General features: G+C 40.4%; 1 protein-coding gene across 1 annotated transcript in view; it reads right to left on the bottom strand.

Annotated features, from left to right (window-relative positions):
* Window positions 1-16,900, bottom strand: part of stat6 (signal transducer and activator of transcription 6, interleukin-4 induced) — a 97,785-nt gene that overhangs the window by 22,114 nt on the left and 58,771 nt on the right. The window contains exons 10-17 of the mRNA XM_089004943.1: window positions 16,146-16,233; window positions 9,317-9,439; window positions 9,110-9,202; window positions 5,304-5,507; window positions 1,924-2,018; window positions 1,711-1,844; window positions 855-1,010; window positions 709-769 (exon numbers count right to left, since the gene is read on the bottom strand). Of these exons, the coding sequence (XP_088861069.1) occupies window positions 709-769; window positions 855-1,010; window positions 1,711-1,844; window positions 1,924-2,018; window positions 5,304-5,507; window positions 9,110-9,202; window positions 9,317-9,439; window positions 16,146-16,233 (954 nt within the window). The remainder of the gene's footprint in view (window positions 1-708; window positions 770-854; window positions 1,011-1,710; window positions 1,845-1,923; window positions 2,019-5,303; window positions 5,508-9,109; window positions 9,203-9,316; window positions 9,440-16,145; window positions 16,234-16,900) is intronic.

Raw genomic sequence — 16,900 nt, 5'->3', positions numbered from 1 at the left:
CAGAACGTCTGTGTAAGCTCTCAGTCGTACAGGAGTACTCCAAGAAAAACTGACGAAGTTTCTTGGATAAGAAGCGAAACGTCCGACACCTTCAAAGAAGTACAGATGACGGCTGATGAAACCTTTTCATCGTTTTAACTCAGAATTCTGACTCAACTCGTAATTCCGACTTTTAACTCAGGATTCCATTATTTTTTCCGTGTGTTTTCTTTAACCCACTATATATATTCTATAATATGAAATATAAAATGATAAAAATGACACTAAAAGGTAAGTATAAAATTGATAAATGAACTGTACAGCAAACAGTTTGGTATACATTACAGGTACAGTTATACAGTAATAAAATTGATAATCCAAAATATAAAATGATCAAAATGACACTAAACCTTATTAAATGTATCAATAAAGTGTAAACAGTTTGGTATATAATAGTATTCAATCGAAAACGTTGCTTAAAAAAACAGATTGACATTGTATACTATCCTGTCGTGTAAACGTCACATCGGCCATTTGGAATGGATTTCGACTTACGACCGTTTGACTTACAACCGTTTTGTCGGAACAGAAACCGATCATAAGTCGGATGTTACCTCTATATGTAAAGAACATCCACCATGGTTGGCCACCCCTGCACCAAATCTGGCCCCGTTTGCAAAAAGTTTGGACACCCCTGCTCTAGAGCATTGAGGCTAGGTACTTTCTTACATGCCCACTTTAGTTTGGAGCGACACTGGGATGTAGCCACCGCTGGTGGCCGTTTGGAGCTCTACAAAATCAAAATGGAAAGATGAATTTCATTTCACAGTGGATACATTTACAAAACAAAGCATGTAATGGGGTGAGGTGATTACCTGAGTAGTACTTTTTGAAAACGTCATGTTTGGGAAAGTCCGGGTAGAGGAATGTGATTTCATTGATGTCTCTGATCCGGTCGCCAAGGCTCCGGATGTCTAGATCTCTCTTAGTGAAGGGTTGGATGTTCTTGATGATCTGCTTGTGGTCACCGACTCCACAAAGCAAAGGGAAATGATTTCAACGTACCACATGTGGTTGCCGCCATTATGAGGCTTATATAAGGCTTTTAATTTTTTTGCAGCTCCATACAGATTTTATTTATTTATTTACTTATTTATTTGTTTACATATTCATTCATTCATTTCTTATTCATTCATTTACATATTCATTCATTTATTTATTCATTCATTTACGTATTCATTTACTTACTTATTCGTTTACTTGGTCACTTACTTATTTACTGACATACTTATTTACCGACTTACTTATTCATTTAATTGCACATTTACGCACTCATTTACCTACTAATTTACTTATTTACTGACTTACTTATTTAGCAACTTACTTATTTACTTAATTATCTACTGACTTATCTACTTACTTATTTACTTACCTATTGACTTACTTATTGACTTATATACTTACTTATTTACTTACTTATTTACATATTTATTTACTTACTTATTCACTTATTTATTTACTTACATATTTATTTACTTACTTGGTTATTTCTTTATTCATTTATTGGTCCATTATGGCTTCACATTTTGGGTTGCAGACCCCTGGGCTAACAGAAGCAATTATGTTTGGAACTCAAGAGTTTCACCACAACTGCATCAATAAAAAATCCAACATTTCTGTCTTTGTAGAGGTTTTTGAAGTTTTTGAAACCTGATCCTCGCTTGTACTTACTCTCCGATGCAGCCACGTAAGCGATGGTGATGCCTCCGATCTCAGAGTCGCTAAAACGCAGCAAAAAGGTTCCATTGGGCCTCTCTTTGAGAATCAGGTGGAGATGCTGCTTGCCAATAAAACCAAATATGAGCCTGGGGGAGAAAACCACAGTGTGAGGCCCGACTAGCTGCGTATTGCTAATTGTTACTCCAAAATGAGGGATCTTCACACCCATCACTCCAGTAGGTCCGAAGGTGTTTTTTGGTCAGGTCCATCACTCCCTCAAACCACTGCCAGAATGTGAACAGTCGCCCAGGAAGCACTTCCTGTCAGATTGACATGGTCACATACTCAAAAGTGTCTATCAGCACAGTCATGACAAGGAACGGGTGACACCAAAAGAGAGGATATGCAAAAACAAGGGCAAAATTGATTGAGAAGAAAAACATATGAAAACTACTCGACTCACCAGGCGGAACGATTGCGCAGAACCAAATGAATTATTGGAGGAAGTCCAAGATGGCGGCCGAGTAGGCAGCCGTCAGCAAGTGCTCTCATGAGCCTTGCTTTTTTTGTTGTTTTTGTGTTGTTTTTTGTTGTTGTAACTTTGTGTCGTTGTGCATCATGTGGAACGGATACGGATTGTTTTTCAGCATTTCTGGCCACCACATTCATCAAGGAGGGGACTGTGCTGAGCGGTTTTGCCTTTTCGGCAGCACAAATGTGCTAGCAATGTTTTTGATTGGGAGGAATGTCGGTGCCATTTGACTGTCATTTTGCGAGACAGATCTGGGGCCATTGTGCCTGTTTTTGCGCCTGCACGAGGCAGCATTTTCACTGCCCCACATTGTTCAGCGGAAAGGTCGGTGCTGTTGGACGGTCCGCGGCTTGAAATTGAAGCGGATTGACGTGCGACAGGAGATGTGAAATCTCTTTTCGTCAATGGATGCTACAACTTCGTGTTTGCTTTCAACATTTAGCTTATAGTACATGTGACGTCTCTGATCACACAAGGACACTTTGATCTTTTCCTTTTTCATCTAGAACTGCTTCATACAACACAGAGGGTGCACAAAGTGCTGAAGATTGAATGACTGTCTGCGTCTTTGTGTTGTCATATTATTTGTTATTTATTATTTCTTTTTTTGTTGTTGTTTTGACATCAAGATGGCGCCGCGAGAGTGGCTGCCTTTACAGCAGCTACTGTATTTTGTTTTTCTATTTCTTTGTTTCCTTTCCTTCCTTTCATCACTTTGATGCTGTGAAATGTCAATTTCTCTACTGTGAGGCTAATAAAGGCTCATCCAATCCAATGCAAACATCCTTTGGGCCCATTGTCTATAACAGGGTTACCCAAATGTATATTTATTATCATTATTTTATTATTTTCTTTGTTTATTTGTGATTAGTGGTATTTATTTTTACTCCCAAATGTATAATTAACGAAAGAAGAAGCTATCTAGCTAGCTATTAGCTTGCTAGCTTTCTATCTATTTGAGTTACTTCTGGGTTGCTCAGCCACAGAAAAACTTATCCTGTGACTGTAAAGTGAGCTTGAGACTTTTGAAATTAATATTAATTTATAAATTTAAAGTGGGGCCTTGGCTTACGAACTTAATTGGTTCCCAGACAGAGTAACGCGAAAAGTTTGTTTTCCAAAAATTCATTTCCCATAGGAAACCATTAAAATGAGAATAATCCGTTCCCAGGTCTCCATAAAATATAATTTTCAACTAAATAAGCCTGAAAACTACACACAACATACCTTATTCTATGTATAATAAATGTGCTATTGTATTGTCATGAAAGAAATACACTGCACTGCACAATAAAGTCACTTTTATATTTACATTTGTGATGGTCGTTGATGGCTGTTAATTTGCACCTGTTGCTTTCTGATTTGTAAGGTCTTACGAAACTGAGGCATAACATTATCATTCATCATGTTGATGATTCTTATAGCCACAGTCTTTTCTGGATGGAACTGTTCAATAAAAGCCTGCACATCATTCCACTTAGCCAACATTGCCTTCATGCTCTCACTTGATGCTGCAGCCATCTCCTCCTCCTCGCCCTCAAATGACAACTCCTGAATGGCTTGCTTCTGCTTGTCCTCTTGAAGGCAAATCAAATCCTCTGTGTTGTGGACCTCATTATGGTCAGCAACAAGCTCCTCAATGTCATCTGCATCCAGTTCGAGTCGCATGTTCTGTCCGATGGAAACAATGTCGTCCAAAACAACAGTCATGAGGATCAAATCCTTCAAAGTCCCTCTCAAGGATGCATGCGGGCCACAAATTCTTCCATGCTGCTTTCAAGGAACGAAGGGTAACATCATGCCAAGCCTTTTCAATCAGAGGAACACAATGATACTGTCACATTCCAAGTGTGACAGGGATAGCTGACTCGTCGGAACGTTAATAAAAGGGGTTGGATCCCTAAGCAGGCGGCAGAGATGTAGGTGATGGCAGAGATTTTATTCCAACAAAAATGCGGGTCCGATGATTCCACGGACCCGGAATAAAGTGACAAAATAAAACATAAAAAGGGGTACATCGAGTAGGCGGGCCAGGGCCTAACCGTCCAGCCAAACAAACTCGGAAAATAAAATGGCACACGGGGCTGCAAAAGCTCGCGATCGCAAAAAGCAACTAACAGCAGCTGGCGGAGGTCGGGAGCGGCGGCCCCGCCCCAGCTGTCAACTCGCACCTGACAGATACACATTGAAATGCACATTGAAATGGCCCAATAATCCCAAAGGGATAGGTCTGTGTCATTAGTCACGTGAAAGCATTGAGTAAATAAAGCCTTTGTGTAAAGCTTTGTTGCGAAGGATGGTAGCAATGGTGGACTTAGCATATCCGCTAAGCCGCTAAATCAGACAAACGCATACCTCGTTCGTGTTTCTCAATGATCTCCTTCTTCTCCTCGACTGTAATTTTGTTTTGTGTCTTCTTTGGCTGAACACGAGCCTGTGGTGGGGTCTTTTTCGGTTCCATAACAGCAAAAGTATCCTTGAAGACGATCGACGTGTGCATTCAGATAAAGGGTGTGTGGATAGGTAGGCCGGATGGGGCGCTGTTCGGTCGTGTGCTTTGGTGTTCTTCCGCTGAAGATTACTCCGCCAGCCGTGGTGGGGCGGCGCTCCGTGTGTATCCCGAAAAGTAGTGCTTATGCCAAGGTTTAATTTTGATGAATTTCACGTTCGGAAACCGAAGATTTCGTAAGGCAAGGTGTTCGTAAACCGAGGCCCCACTGTATTATTATCTATTTGCTATCTATTGGCTATCTATTAGCTATGTAGCTGGATAGCTGGATATCTCTTAGCTATATAGATGTATTGCTATCTAGCTAGCGAGCAGCTATGTATTAGCTATCAATTAGCTAGCGAGCTAGCTTTCTATCTGTTTGAGTTAATTCCGGGTTGAGTGAACGCTGGCGCATGTGGCTGCCGCTGCTCACCCACAGAAAAAAAACTTATCCTGTGACTGTAAAGTCACCTTGAGAGGTTTGAAAGGCACTTATAAAAATTTGTTCTTATTATTATTATAAAGGATGTGTAAATTATACAATCTCTGTTACTGTATATCCTTTTGTCTGCGTGCGTGCACCTTATTGAACTGCGCCCAGGACACCATCATGTTGCTAAAGTCATCTGTGAAATCGGGTTTGTCAAATATCTTCTGGGCCAGGAAGTGTTGATTGTAGTGGTCTAGGTTGTGATGCGTCTGGACCTCCGAGGTGAATTTACTGTTGAGAGTGCTGCACATCAGCTTCCAGGGCACACGCTCCGGCACCACAAACGGCACTCTGTCCTGATCACATCAACAGAGGCATCGGTGAAATCGAGATGAGCAGTCGTTCAAGGGAACTTTGACAAGATTCAAATTATTTTACCAAATTTTGTCAATACGGTCCTTTTTTGGATTTTGATCAGTATACCGATACCTTGGAACGCGCGGTTGCCACGCCTGAAGCCTCGCGAGACGGGCTTCCCACGTCATCGACAACTCATAGTTTCGCAGGTTATTTGAAATAAAATGGTGCACTGAAATGACAATGAGCTGATGGCTGACACTGACACACCCAACTCGCATCTTCAGTCGGCTTTGTTTTGCATTGGACACACCATCCACAATGAAAAAGAAGAGAACATCTGTGTCCTAAAATGGTACAAAGTCTAATAAACAGTGCGGATATATGATGTCAACTACTGTGCCAACTCAATGGATGCTACAGCTTGGTGTTTGCTTTCAACATTTAGCTTGTAGCAGACGTCCACATATCACCTCCCTGATCCACTGGTGAAAAGGACGCTTTGATCCGCTCCTCTTTCATCTAGAACGGCTTCATACAACACAGAGGGTGCACAAAGTGCTGAAGATTGAATGAGTGTCTGTGTCTTTTGTGTTGTGTCAAATTATTTGTTTTTCTGATTTTTTGTTGTTTTTCACTTCAAGATGGTGCCGCGAGAGTGGCTGCTTTTTCCTGTACAGTGATACCTTGGCTGACGGACATAATTGGTTCCCAGAAAGTGTGTGTAAGGCAAAAAGTGTGTATTCCAAACATTAATTTCCCATAGGAAACCATTAAAATGAGAATAATATGTTACCAGGTCCCCAGAAAACATCATTTTCTATGAAATAAGCCTTAAAACTACTCAAAATATACCTGATTTTACGTATAATAAACGTTTATGTTACATTTTAATAATAATAATAATAATAATAATAATACTAATAATAACATTATTTTATGTATAATAAATGTGCTATGGTATTGTAATTAAAGAAATAAACTGTACAGTATAATAAAGTCGTTTTATTTACCTTTGTGATGGTGGTACATGGCTTGATGGAATGGATAACGTTTTGCATAAAGTGTTCTGGGTTGTACATCTTGGAAGTTGTGATATTGCAACAGCAACAGACGCAGGCAGACACACTACAAACTTGTTTGTTCCCTTGCTCGTCTTTTCTCTTTAAATTGTACAGATGGCTTGTGCGGGTTATTTATGGAGCCTGATTGATGGGATATTTTAACCTTGCAGTATACACGCTGCCTTTGAACAATTTGATCAATAAGGTTGAAACGAATCCAAATGTCACTGTTTTCTATCCATTTTATCACCTTTTCACTTCTGTTTTTTCTTTGTGTGCTATCTGTCATCTGAGTTTCCTATTTCATGTGCTCACAGCGTGCAACAAGCATGCAGTGAGCACTCTAAACCCTCGTCCTCCTCACTGCTGCGTGTGTCCTGCTGCGTGTGTCCCCTCATTCCTCTCCCACGGATCTTGACCAATCACGTGCAGCTTTAACCGAAGACTGGGGGCGGAGAATAGAAGACAAAAAAAGTCGGCTGCCATGTCCTCACTTCAGAGATCCAGCTACAAGAACCGGCTCATTCGCGAACGACACATCCCTCATTGTGGCGCTCTGTGTGTCTCCCGAAAAATAGTTCGTATGCCAAGATTATGTTCTCTCGAATTGAACGTTTGGAAAGTGAAAAGTTAGTTAGCAAAAGCGTTTTTAAGATGAGGTATCACTGTATTTATTTTTTCTACTTCTTTCTTTCCTTTATTGCTTTAATTACTTTGCTGCTGTGAAATGTCAATTTCTCCACTGTGAGACTAATTCAAGGCTAATCCAATCCAAAAATTTTCGTATGTACCATTGTTCGTAACTCGCATGTTCATTAGCAGGGGAGCGTCTGGATTGCATTGTATTTTGGACAGCCACCCTCATTTCAAGCTCATACAAAGAAGAAGAAGAAATCAGGAAGGGGGCGAATACCAAATGAAAGTTGTGAAAGGGTCCCACAGAGGGATCAGCCTTCCTGTGCGGTGTTTACACGTTCTCCCCGGAAATGTTTGGGTCCTGCCAAATTACAAAAACATGCAGGGCAGGTTCATGGAAGACTCTAAATTTTCCCTCATTGTGATTGTGAGAGCGAATGGTTCGTCTGTGTAAGCTCTCAGTCATATAGGAGTGGTCCATCGATGAAAAGGCTTCTTCAGCCGTTATCTGTACTTCTTTGCTTCTCATCCAAGAGGCTTTGTCTGCGAACTAAAATTTTGCTGGTCACTCTGGCCCTATATATATATCCCTACTGTCCAGAAGTGACGGTGCCAGACCTCTGTTATGATAGGTCCCTGCTCTAAGGATGGGGGGGAGCAGAGGACCATTCCCTGAGGCTACACTGATTACTTCTATTGTCTTGACTGATTATAGTCTATGACTGGTTCTGATTGCCCCATTTGCTCCGGTATCACCTCATCAGCATGACTAAGCCTATGTGGTAACGATCTAAGAAGTCCGTTGTAAGCACGGTCTAAATGAAACCTTCAACCACCATGGCGATTTAGTGAAGGGTTTTGCTGTTTTATAAAAATAGCTTCTTTGATTCCCGTTTCAAAGCATCTATTCTCTTTTGCTAAGATTTCAACCTCACTGTCGTCAAATGAGTGGTTGCTAGCTTTTAGATGCATATGTACTGCAGATAGAGGCCCCCTAGTATTATCCCTGCGATGTTGATAAAGTATTTTTTTTGAATTTGTTGAGTCTTCCTAATGTATGGCTCGTTACAATCTTCATTTTACAACGTATCGAATAAACTACATGACTTTGTTTTTCGTTTGGCAGCCTATGTTTTGGATGCACTCATTTTTGTCTTAAAGTGTTTATCTGTCACATCCTCGTCGACGCCTGTGTCTTCCTCCTCTGCTCCAGGAGTGGGCCCCTCCCCTCCCTGCTCTCCGGACTCACGCACCTGTTCCCCATTTCCTTAATTGTGCCTTCTGGCTATAAAAGCCACCCTTACCGTTCGGTTGTTGTCAGTGTATTCCAGGAAGTTCCCCGTCACCCAACCGCACGCAGGTCTGTTTTGTCGTTGCTCTCCTACCTTGCCTGACTTTCTGTATTTGCCACATGAGTCTCAGTAAAGACTCTTTTTGGAATCACTGTCTCCACCGTGTATTTTGGATCCGACCTTAACTACTTTCCGTCGTCCCTCGAGTTCTGTCACCACTCCTCGAGCGGACGTGACATTATCGGTTTGAAGTAAGTAGCAATTTGGTGTTGCCAAAGGACCCTTTGTAGTTTTTCAGAAACCCATGCAATGTAAGGTACTGCTACTCCTCTCTGTTCTGGACAATATATAAAGGGCCAGAGCTACCAGCAAAATTTTAGTTCGCTGACGAAGCTTCTTGGATGAGAAGCAAAACGACCGACACCTTCAAATAAGCACAGATAGCGGTTGAAGAAACCTTTTCATCGAAAGCGCGAATGGTTGTTTGTCTGTATGTGTCCTACGACCCGAAGACGTTTGGGACAGATGGATTCCAGCACGGCCAAGACTTTTGATAATAATGAGATTAGAAAATGGATGGACAGTAAAAAAAGATGATGTTTCCCTTACTGGCTCGGAAAAGGCACAATCCCAAATGATGGTCGCCAACGCATTGTTGTCTTGGCTGCCGTGGACAATGACGACGAGTGGTAACGAGATCATCTGGAAGGACACAGAAATTCACTGCGGAATATTTTGCTGTGTTTCCTTGACTGAGACGCATTGTATTGTCGAGTTCATCAAAGCAGTTGAATCGGCAAAATAACATAATGAAACCTGGACTTTATAGGGAGTGTCACAGCCTGTGATGGTGATCTCTGTTGAAAAGAGAAGGGCAAATTTTTCTTCGGTCACAGACTCGGTCCCCTTTCGGTCTGCTCGCTTGATCTTTTTGATGGACTGTTGCATAAAGATTAAAATTTCAAGTTATAACCAGCGTGCACTCACTTCACTTCAAAAGTGTAAGTTAAAGGACAACCGACACCATTTTTTGTTTCCTAACTGACATCAGAAAAACGTTTGATATCATCTAAAATACCCAAAACATGCAGGCTGATATTTTTAGTCAAATGCAAAACACCAATAAAAATGACTTAAAGTGTCCCAAAACTGCCACAAAAATGAGCTCGGAACTGGCGAGATTCAGAATGTCCCGCCCCCTTGTTGATGATGTCACTCCTTCACAAACTGCCTTGCTCCAGAATCAAAACAATGGCTTCAGAGAGTTCAGATTTGGAGAAGATGCTTTCTTGTTACTCATCCAGTTATGAATACGATTCAAATAATTCTGAAGAGGAAAGCATAAATGTTTTCAATCTATTAACCCTTTACTGCCTGAATTATGTTCTAATTAGAAGAAAAAAATCTGTTCAGTTTTTAATGGTCACTGATGGATAAAATAACATACTAGTAGCTTCCTTTTTTATTATTTTTCAATAATGTAGAAAATTTGAGCCTAAGAAAATGTGTTCCTAATTTGGCCCAATGATCATGAAAGGCCTATGTTGAGAGGGTGCGTTTTTTGGAACATATGTCAAGTGCAACTTCAAAGACTAGACTTTTACCCATATGACATATTTTTATTAAAATAATAAAATACATAAAATATTTACATAAAATACATACATAATTTACATAAAATGTTTACATAAAAAAACATAGTTCCTTTACAGATAAAGAAAACTAGCTAATAACCATGGAATAATGCAAAGCAGTTCTTGTGATGATTCAAACACAGATTTACCTTTCATTTTTTTGCTGTAAATATTAGTTTTCACCGAGCATGTGCCATGCTTGCACCTGTTGCAGTTCTTTGCAATATATGGAACATGAGCTATGTTGTCAAACCGAATACTGTATCATCAGCGGGAAAAGAACCTCAATGTCTTTTAGCTGTGGTTCAGCTGAAAAATCGATTGAGCCTCACTGTGCCACAACACCAGATTTTTCTTGTTGCCAAATGTTGGAGTAAGGGGATAGATGTAAACCAATTATCAAAATACAATCGATGATTGTTTCCTGGTTGGATGTTTTGAGCCAAATGGAGCACAACATTTGAGGTCACTTTCAGATCGGGAACCTTGGAGTCACTGACTGGATCTATCGTTCCTGTATATGGAATGCATACATGTAGCCATCATAACCTGCCAGCACAAACAACTTGAACCCCCAGTTCATTGGTTTATTTGGTAGATACTGCTTGAGTGTAAATCTACCTTCATAGAGTACAATTTGTTCATCAATTGACAAACGCTGTGACTTGGGTAATTCTTGAAACTTTTATCATTGGCCTTACTTTGTGCAAGGGATCATAATTTGGGCTTCCCCGAGTTCCTTGTTTTGTGTTGTCTGCTATATGCAAGTTCCTTTTTATAATTTCGAAGCGATCCCTTGACATACAGTACATTCTGCAGCATAATCAGTTAGTGGAGATAGCTTTCAAGCCCAAAGCATCCGAGTGTTTGGTCATTTTGAGATTGAGAAAGAATATATCAATCCCAGCCACTTCTCAAGCTCTTCCTTGGCGAGACACAGGGGCTTATTGATGTTATTTTGCATTGCATAGAATTTCAACTGTTCAACAATAATATCCATCATTTTTTCATCGAAAATCCTTTGAAAATACAGTAAAGTCTCGTTATATCGATATCGGTTATATCGATAGTACCGCTTATTACGATACTATTTTCATTTCCCTTGCACATTTCTAGTCTTTTTTGTATAATTAGTACTGTTTAGTACGATACCCGGTTGTTACGATAATCCGGTTATTACGGTGCTCCTTTTCATCCCCCGCCGGCCATTTTTGTTGTTTACATCGATATATCCGTCGCGCCATTGGTCAACTTGGTCACGTGTCTTGTTACGTGAGCCGCCATCGGTCGCGCCATTGGTCGACTTGGTCACATGAGCCGCCATCGGTCGCGCTATTGGTCGACTTGGCCGTGTGACTTTGTCACGTGACACGCCATCGGTCGCGCCATTGGTCAACTTGGTCACGTGTTTTGGTTACGTGTCACGCCATCAGTCGCGCCATTGGTCGACTTGGTCAGGTGACTTGGTTACGTGCCCAGCACCCGTGTAGCAGAGCCATTTTCATTTTCAGACGCTAGCTCGTGTGTAGCAGACGAGATTGAAGTGTTTGTGTTAAAAGGTAAAAATGGGAAGCAGAAGAAGATTGATGACTTTTTTAAATTGTATACATAATACAGTAAGATGTAAGCGTTGCAGTTTCCCTGTTGTGTTATGTACATGCCCACTGTACTGTATATGAATGCAATCGTTTTTTGCAACAATGTTTCTTGTTTTGTCTGCTGAAGCGCGATGATTTTGAAAATTATTAACATTCCATACTGTGTATTAAAGGACAGCCGATGTCACTTTTTATTCAAATGCAAATAAAAATGACTTCACGCCAAGACGTCTTGCATTGCTTGTGAATCCAAACAATGGCTTCAGATTCGGATAATATGCTTTCTTGTTACACATCCAGTTATGAATATGTTTCAAATACACTGTAGTTCTGAAGATTAAAGCATACATGTTTACAATCATTAAAGAATTATATATGCCGTTTTGAGGCAACATTGGGGGAACATCTCTCACCCAAAAAAAAAAAGGGAGCTAATGGCCAGCTCCGTTTCTTATATGGCGCTTGGCTGCCCTCTTTTGGCGGCTTTTGTTTAATGCAGTTCGGCGAAGGATCGGATATATCGATAGTCCCGGTTATATCGATATTTTTTCGGACTCCCTTGAATATCGATATAACGAGACTTTACTGTATTTGAATAGTAATAGAAGTTCATCAATGCAACAGTCACGACTGTGTCCGATGCCAAAATGTCTTCATCAACATGGTCATCTATTTCATTCTCATCAGGATCTGGAAAGATATACAGTACATGGGTATTTTAGAAAAAACATATGGGCACAGCAACATTCAAAAAAGCAAAAACTATACCAAACTAACCATTTGATCTCAATGCTCTGATCTTTCCGTGAAATGGTAAGATCCTTACATTACATCACAAACAGAATTTCAGTCCTTTCAGATGCTTTATCTTCAAGTCAAAGTACTGTATTTGAGAATGTGAAATGCACTATTTTGTCCACTAGGTGGCAACAAAACCTTACATAACACAAGTGGAAATGCAACCTATTACGTTCTTCAAAACAATCATTTCTACATTTTCTGATTACAAATTCTTTCTCTCAGATGATTTTACTTGACATGCCAATCTAAAGTCCTCAAGGCCTTCGGAAGTAATTTTGCTGTCTTTGATTTGCCCCAAATAAAATATAGACTTTTAGCTTTTCCTGTATTTTTTTTTCACAGAAACTTGTAAGTGTTGTACCTGCTCCTACCATGTTTCACGGTCTTTTGGAAATAGGGAGTGTTAAATTTGTACCAGACAGTATGATGAAAATGTTTTAAGTTTTCTAATTTCTGTTTAGGATATAACAAAAAAACATATGGACCTCCGTTTCAATAATTATATTGAGAATGCAAAGCTATGAGGTAGAGCTATTAGTGTAAAACGCACCATTCACTTACAATTATTCGCATCGGGTGCCCAGTCAGGATCAACAATATCATCATGAAACTAGCGTTAGCACGCCGAATGTTCCAAATTCGGGACACTACTTATTTATAATATTTCTTGGTAAATAAATAAGTTAGCTTTAGTTTATGCATTTCAGTATCAAGGTAAACCTCTTCTGAACAGATCATAAAATCGTCACAACATATACTTACGTGATATTTAATCCGTGACGAGAAGTAGAAGGAGCTTTGAAGATGCAGGAGCGCATGTTGTGTTGCGCAAGAAGGAGATGATGTCACTGACGCTCTTAAAGGCATAGCTGCACATAACCTGTGTTAAAGGGACATGTAACTTGTGCTGCGTCAGTTCCAATCGAAACTTGAACTGCTACCTTTAATTTTTTCGATCTATAAGCACTTATCTTTAGTGTACCAAATATGACCCCATCGACTGTAAAGGGTTAAAGAAGTCCTTCTGTGTCAATTCGAGCCATCTGGACTCCAATGTAGTGCCCGGAACATGCACAAGACGGCGCACAAGCTCAGTTGGAAATGGCTGGTTTGTCCGCTGGGAAGTTGTGTCAACTTACACCTTCTTTATGCGTTCACCGCAATTGGCTACAACATACAACGATTCACCAACACGTTATTTATGTACTTTTCCTTCTAATTTCGCGATCAACACGGTGTTTTCAGACGGAAGTACCCAAAATGCATTGTGTGTCGCTTTCTTGGTCAGGGGCGTTCCCTCCGTGACGTCACTTAGGGCATCGTCATCAACTCGAAAACAAGACTTCATGAAGATTGAGCGCGAGTCTTAAAACGTAAAATATAGCTATATGCGGTGGAATCTTTATAAAATGTGCTCAGTCGAAGTCATTTGAAGTCTTTTGACAAATTATGGACACAACTTGTCCGGAGGTGTCGGTTGTCCTTTAAGCGGAGTGTCCACGCATACCATATTTCTGAACGTGGCGCAGGTGCTCTTGGTCGCCGTGTTATGCTCCAGGATGGCTGTGTTATTGATCACTGCCTGAACATCATCACTGCAGATATGATAGAGAATAAACAGAATTGACATTTCATGCTTTTGTGTGCTTAGTTGGCGGAAGGCAAAGCCCACAATGGAAGCACAGAAAAATCTAGGGTCAATCTGGGGTCAATATGGGTCAGGAACCGATGTTGTCTGGACCCTTGATAGAGAATAGACAGAATAGAAGTTATCATATTTCAACATTTCATGCTGTTGTATGCTTAGTTGGCGGAAGATAAGGCCCACAATGGAAGCACAGAAAATCTGGGGTCAACCTGAGGTGAACAGACACACCCTGTTACTCTGTCATCTTCATGTAGGAGATCTGGCCTTGAGAGGAATTTAGGACTTGGCCAACTCCTTCACAGGAAAAGTTCATTAGCCAGGTTACAAATCTATCAGTTCATGGAAAGAACACTCATTAAAATGTTTACGTTCTGTTGGTATATGGATGTTGGTCTTTGGGACGTCCAGGGCCGTGGTATTATACCAAACTAACCATTTGATCTCAATGCTCTGATCTTTCCGTGAAATGGTAAGATCCTTACATTACATCACAAACAGAATTTCAGTCCTTTCAGATGCTTTATCTTCAAGTCAAAGTACTGTATTTGAGAATGTGAAATGCACTATTTTGTCCACTAGGTGGCAACAAAACCTTACATAACACAAGTGGAAATGCAACCTATTACGTTCTTCAAAACAATCATTTCTACATTTTCTGATTACAAATTCTTTCTCTCAGATGATTTTACTTGACATGCCAATCTAAAGTCCTCAAGGCCTTCGGAAGTAATTTTGCTGTCTTTGATTTGCCCCAAATAAAATATAGACTTTTAGCTTTTCCTGTATTTTTTTTTCACAGAAACTTGTAAGTGTTGTACCTGCTCCTACCATGTTTCACGGTCTTTTGGAAATAGGGAGTGTTAAATTTGTACCAGACAGTATGATGAAAATGTTTTAAGTTTTCTAATTTCTGTTTAGGATATAACAAAAAAACATATGGACCTCCGTTTCAATAATTATATTGAGAATGCAAAGCTATGAGGTAGAGCTATTAGTGTAAAACGCACCATTCACTTACAATTATTCGCATCGGGTGCCCAGTCAGGATCAACAATATCATCATGAAACTAGCGTTAGCACGCCGAATGTTCCAAATTCGGGACACTACTTATTTATAATATTTCTTGGTAAATAAATAAGTTAGCTTTAGTTTATGCATTTCAGTATCAAGGTAAACCTCTTCTGAACAGATCATAAAATCGTCACAACATATACTTACGTGATATTTAATCCGTGACGAGAAGTAGAAGGAGCTTTGAAGATGCAGGAGCGCATGTTGTGTTGCGCAAGAAGGAGATGATGTCACTGACGCTCTTAAAGGCATAGCTGCACATAACCTGTGTTAAAGGGACATGTAACTTGTGCTGCGTCAGTTCCAATCGAAACTTGAACTGCTACCTTTAATTTTTTCGATCTATAAGCACTTATCTTTAGTGTACCAAATATGACCCCATCGACTGTAAAGGGTTAAAGAAGTCCTTCTGTGTCAATTCGAGCCATCTGGACTCCAATGTAGTGCCCGGAACATGCACAAGACGGCGCACAAGCTCAGTTGGAAATGGCTGGTTTGTCCGCTGGGAAGTTGTGTCAACTTACACCTTCTTTATGCGTTCACCGCAATTGGCTACAACATACAACGATTCACCAACACGTTATTTATGTACTTTTCCTTCTAATTTCGCGATCAACACGGTGTTTTCAGACGGAAGTACCCAAAATGCATTGTGTGTCGCTTTCTTGGTCAGGGGCGTTCCCTCCGTGACGTCACTTAGGGCATCGTCATCAACTCGAAAACAAGACTTCATGAAGATTGAGCGCGAGTCTTAAAACGTAAAATATAGCTATATGCGGTGGAATCTTTATAAAATGTGCTCAGTCGAAGTCATTTGAAGTCTTTTGACAAATTATGGACACAACTTGTCCGGAGGTGTCGGTTGTCCTTTAAGCGGAGTGTCCACGCATACCATATTTCTGAACGTGGCGCAGGTGCTCTTGGTCGCCGTGTTATGCTCCAGGATGGCTGTGTTATTGATCACTGCCTGAACATCATCACTGCAGATATGATAGAGAATAAACAGAATTGACATTTCATGCTTTTGTGTGCTTAGTTGGCGGAAGGCAAAGCCCACAATGGAAGCACAGAAAAATCTAGGGTCAATCTGGGGTCAATATGGGTCAGGAACCGATGTTGTCTGGACCCTTGATAGAGAATAGACAGAATAGAAGTTATCATATTTCAACATTTCATGCTGTTGTATGCTTAGTTGGCGGAAGATAAGGCCCACAATGGAAGCACAGAAAATCTGGGGTCAACCTGAGGTGAACAGACACACCCTGTTACTCTGTCATCTTCATGTAGGAGATCTGGCCTTGAGAGGAATTTAGGACTTGGCCAACTCCTTCACAGGAAAAGTTCATTAGCCAGGTTACAAATCTATCAGTTCATGGAAAGAACACTCATTAAAATGTTTACGTTCTGTTGGTATATGGATGTTGGTCTTTGGGACGTCCAGGGCCGTGGTATTCAAATCAAGAAGACAATAATCTTAATTGACACAAAAGTATAAAAAAATAGAATAATAGCGCTGGCGTTGGCCTTCCACAAGGGGGTAGCATTTCCCCTTTTGTCCATTTTTGCGCTTTGTTCCCAATTCAGCTGTTGTTCAAGCGTTATATAAACCAATATGTATGGATTGCATTGTATTTTGGACAGCCATCC

The sequence above is a fragment of the Hippocampus bargibanti genome, linkage group LG01, assembly GCF_051943395.1.
Source record: "Hippocampus bargibanti isolate YZ-2025 linkage group LG01, ASM5194339v1, whole genome shotgun sequence".
In the NCBI taxonomy this organism is placed as follows: Eukaryota; Metazoa; Chordata; class Actinopteri; order Syngnathiformes; family Syngnathidae; genus Hippocampus; species Hippocampus bargibanti.
The sequence above is the reverse complement of the archived record's forward strand: the minus strand, read 5'-3'. Positions and strand labels throughout refer to the sequence as shown.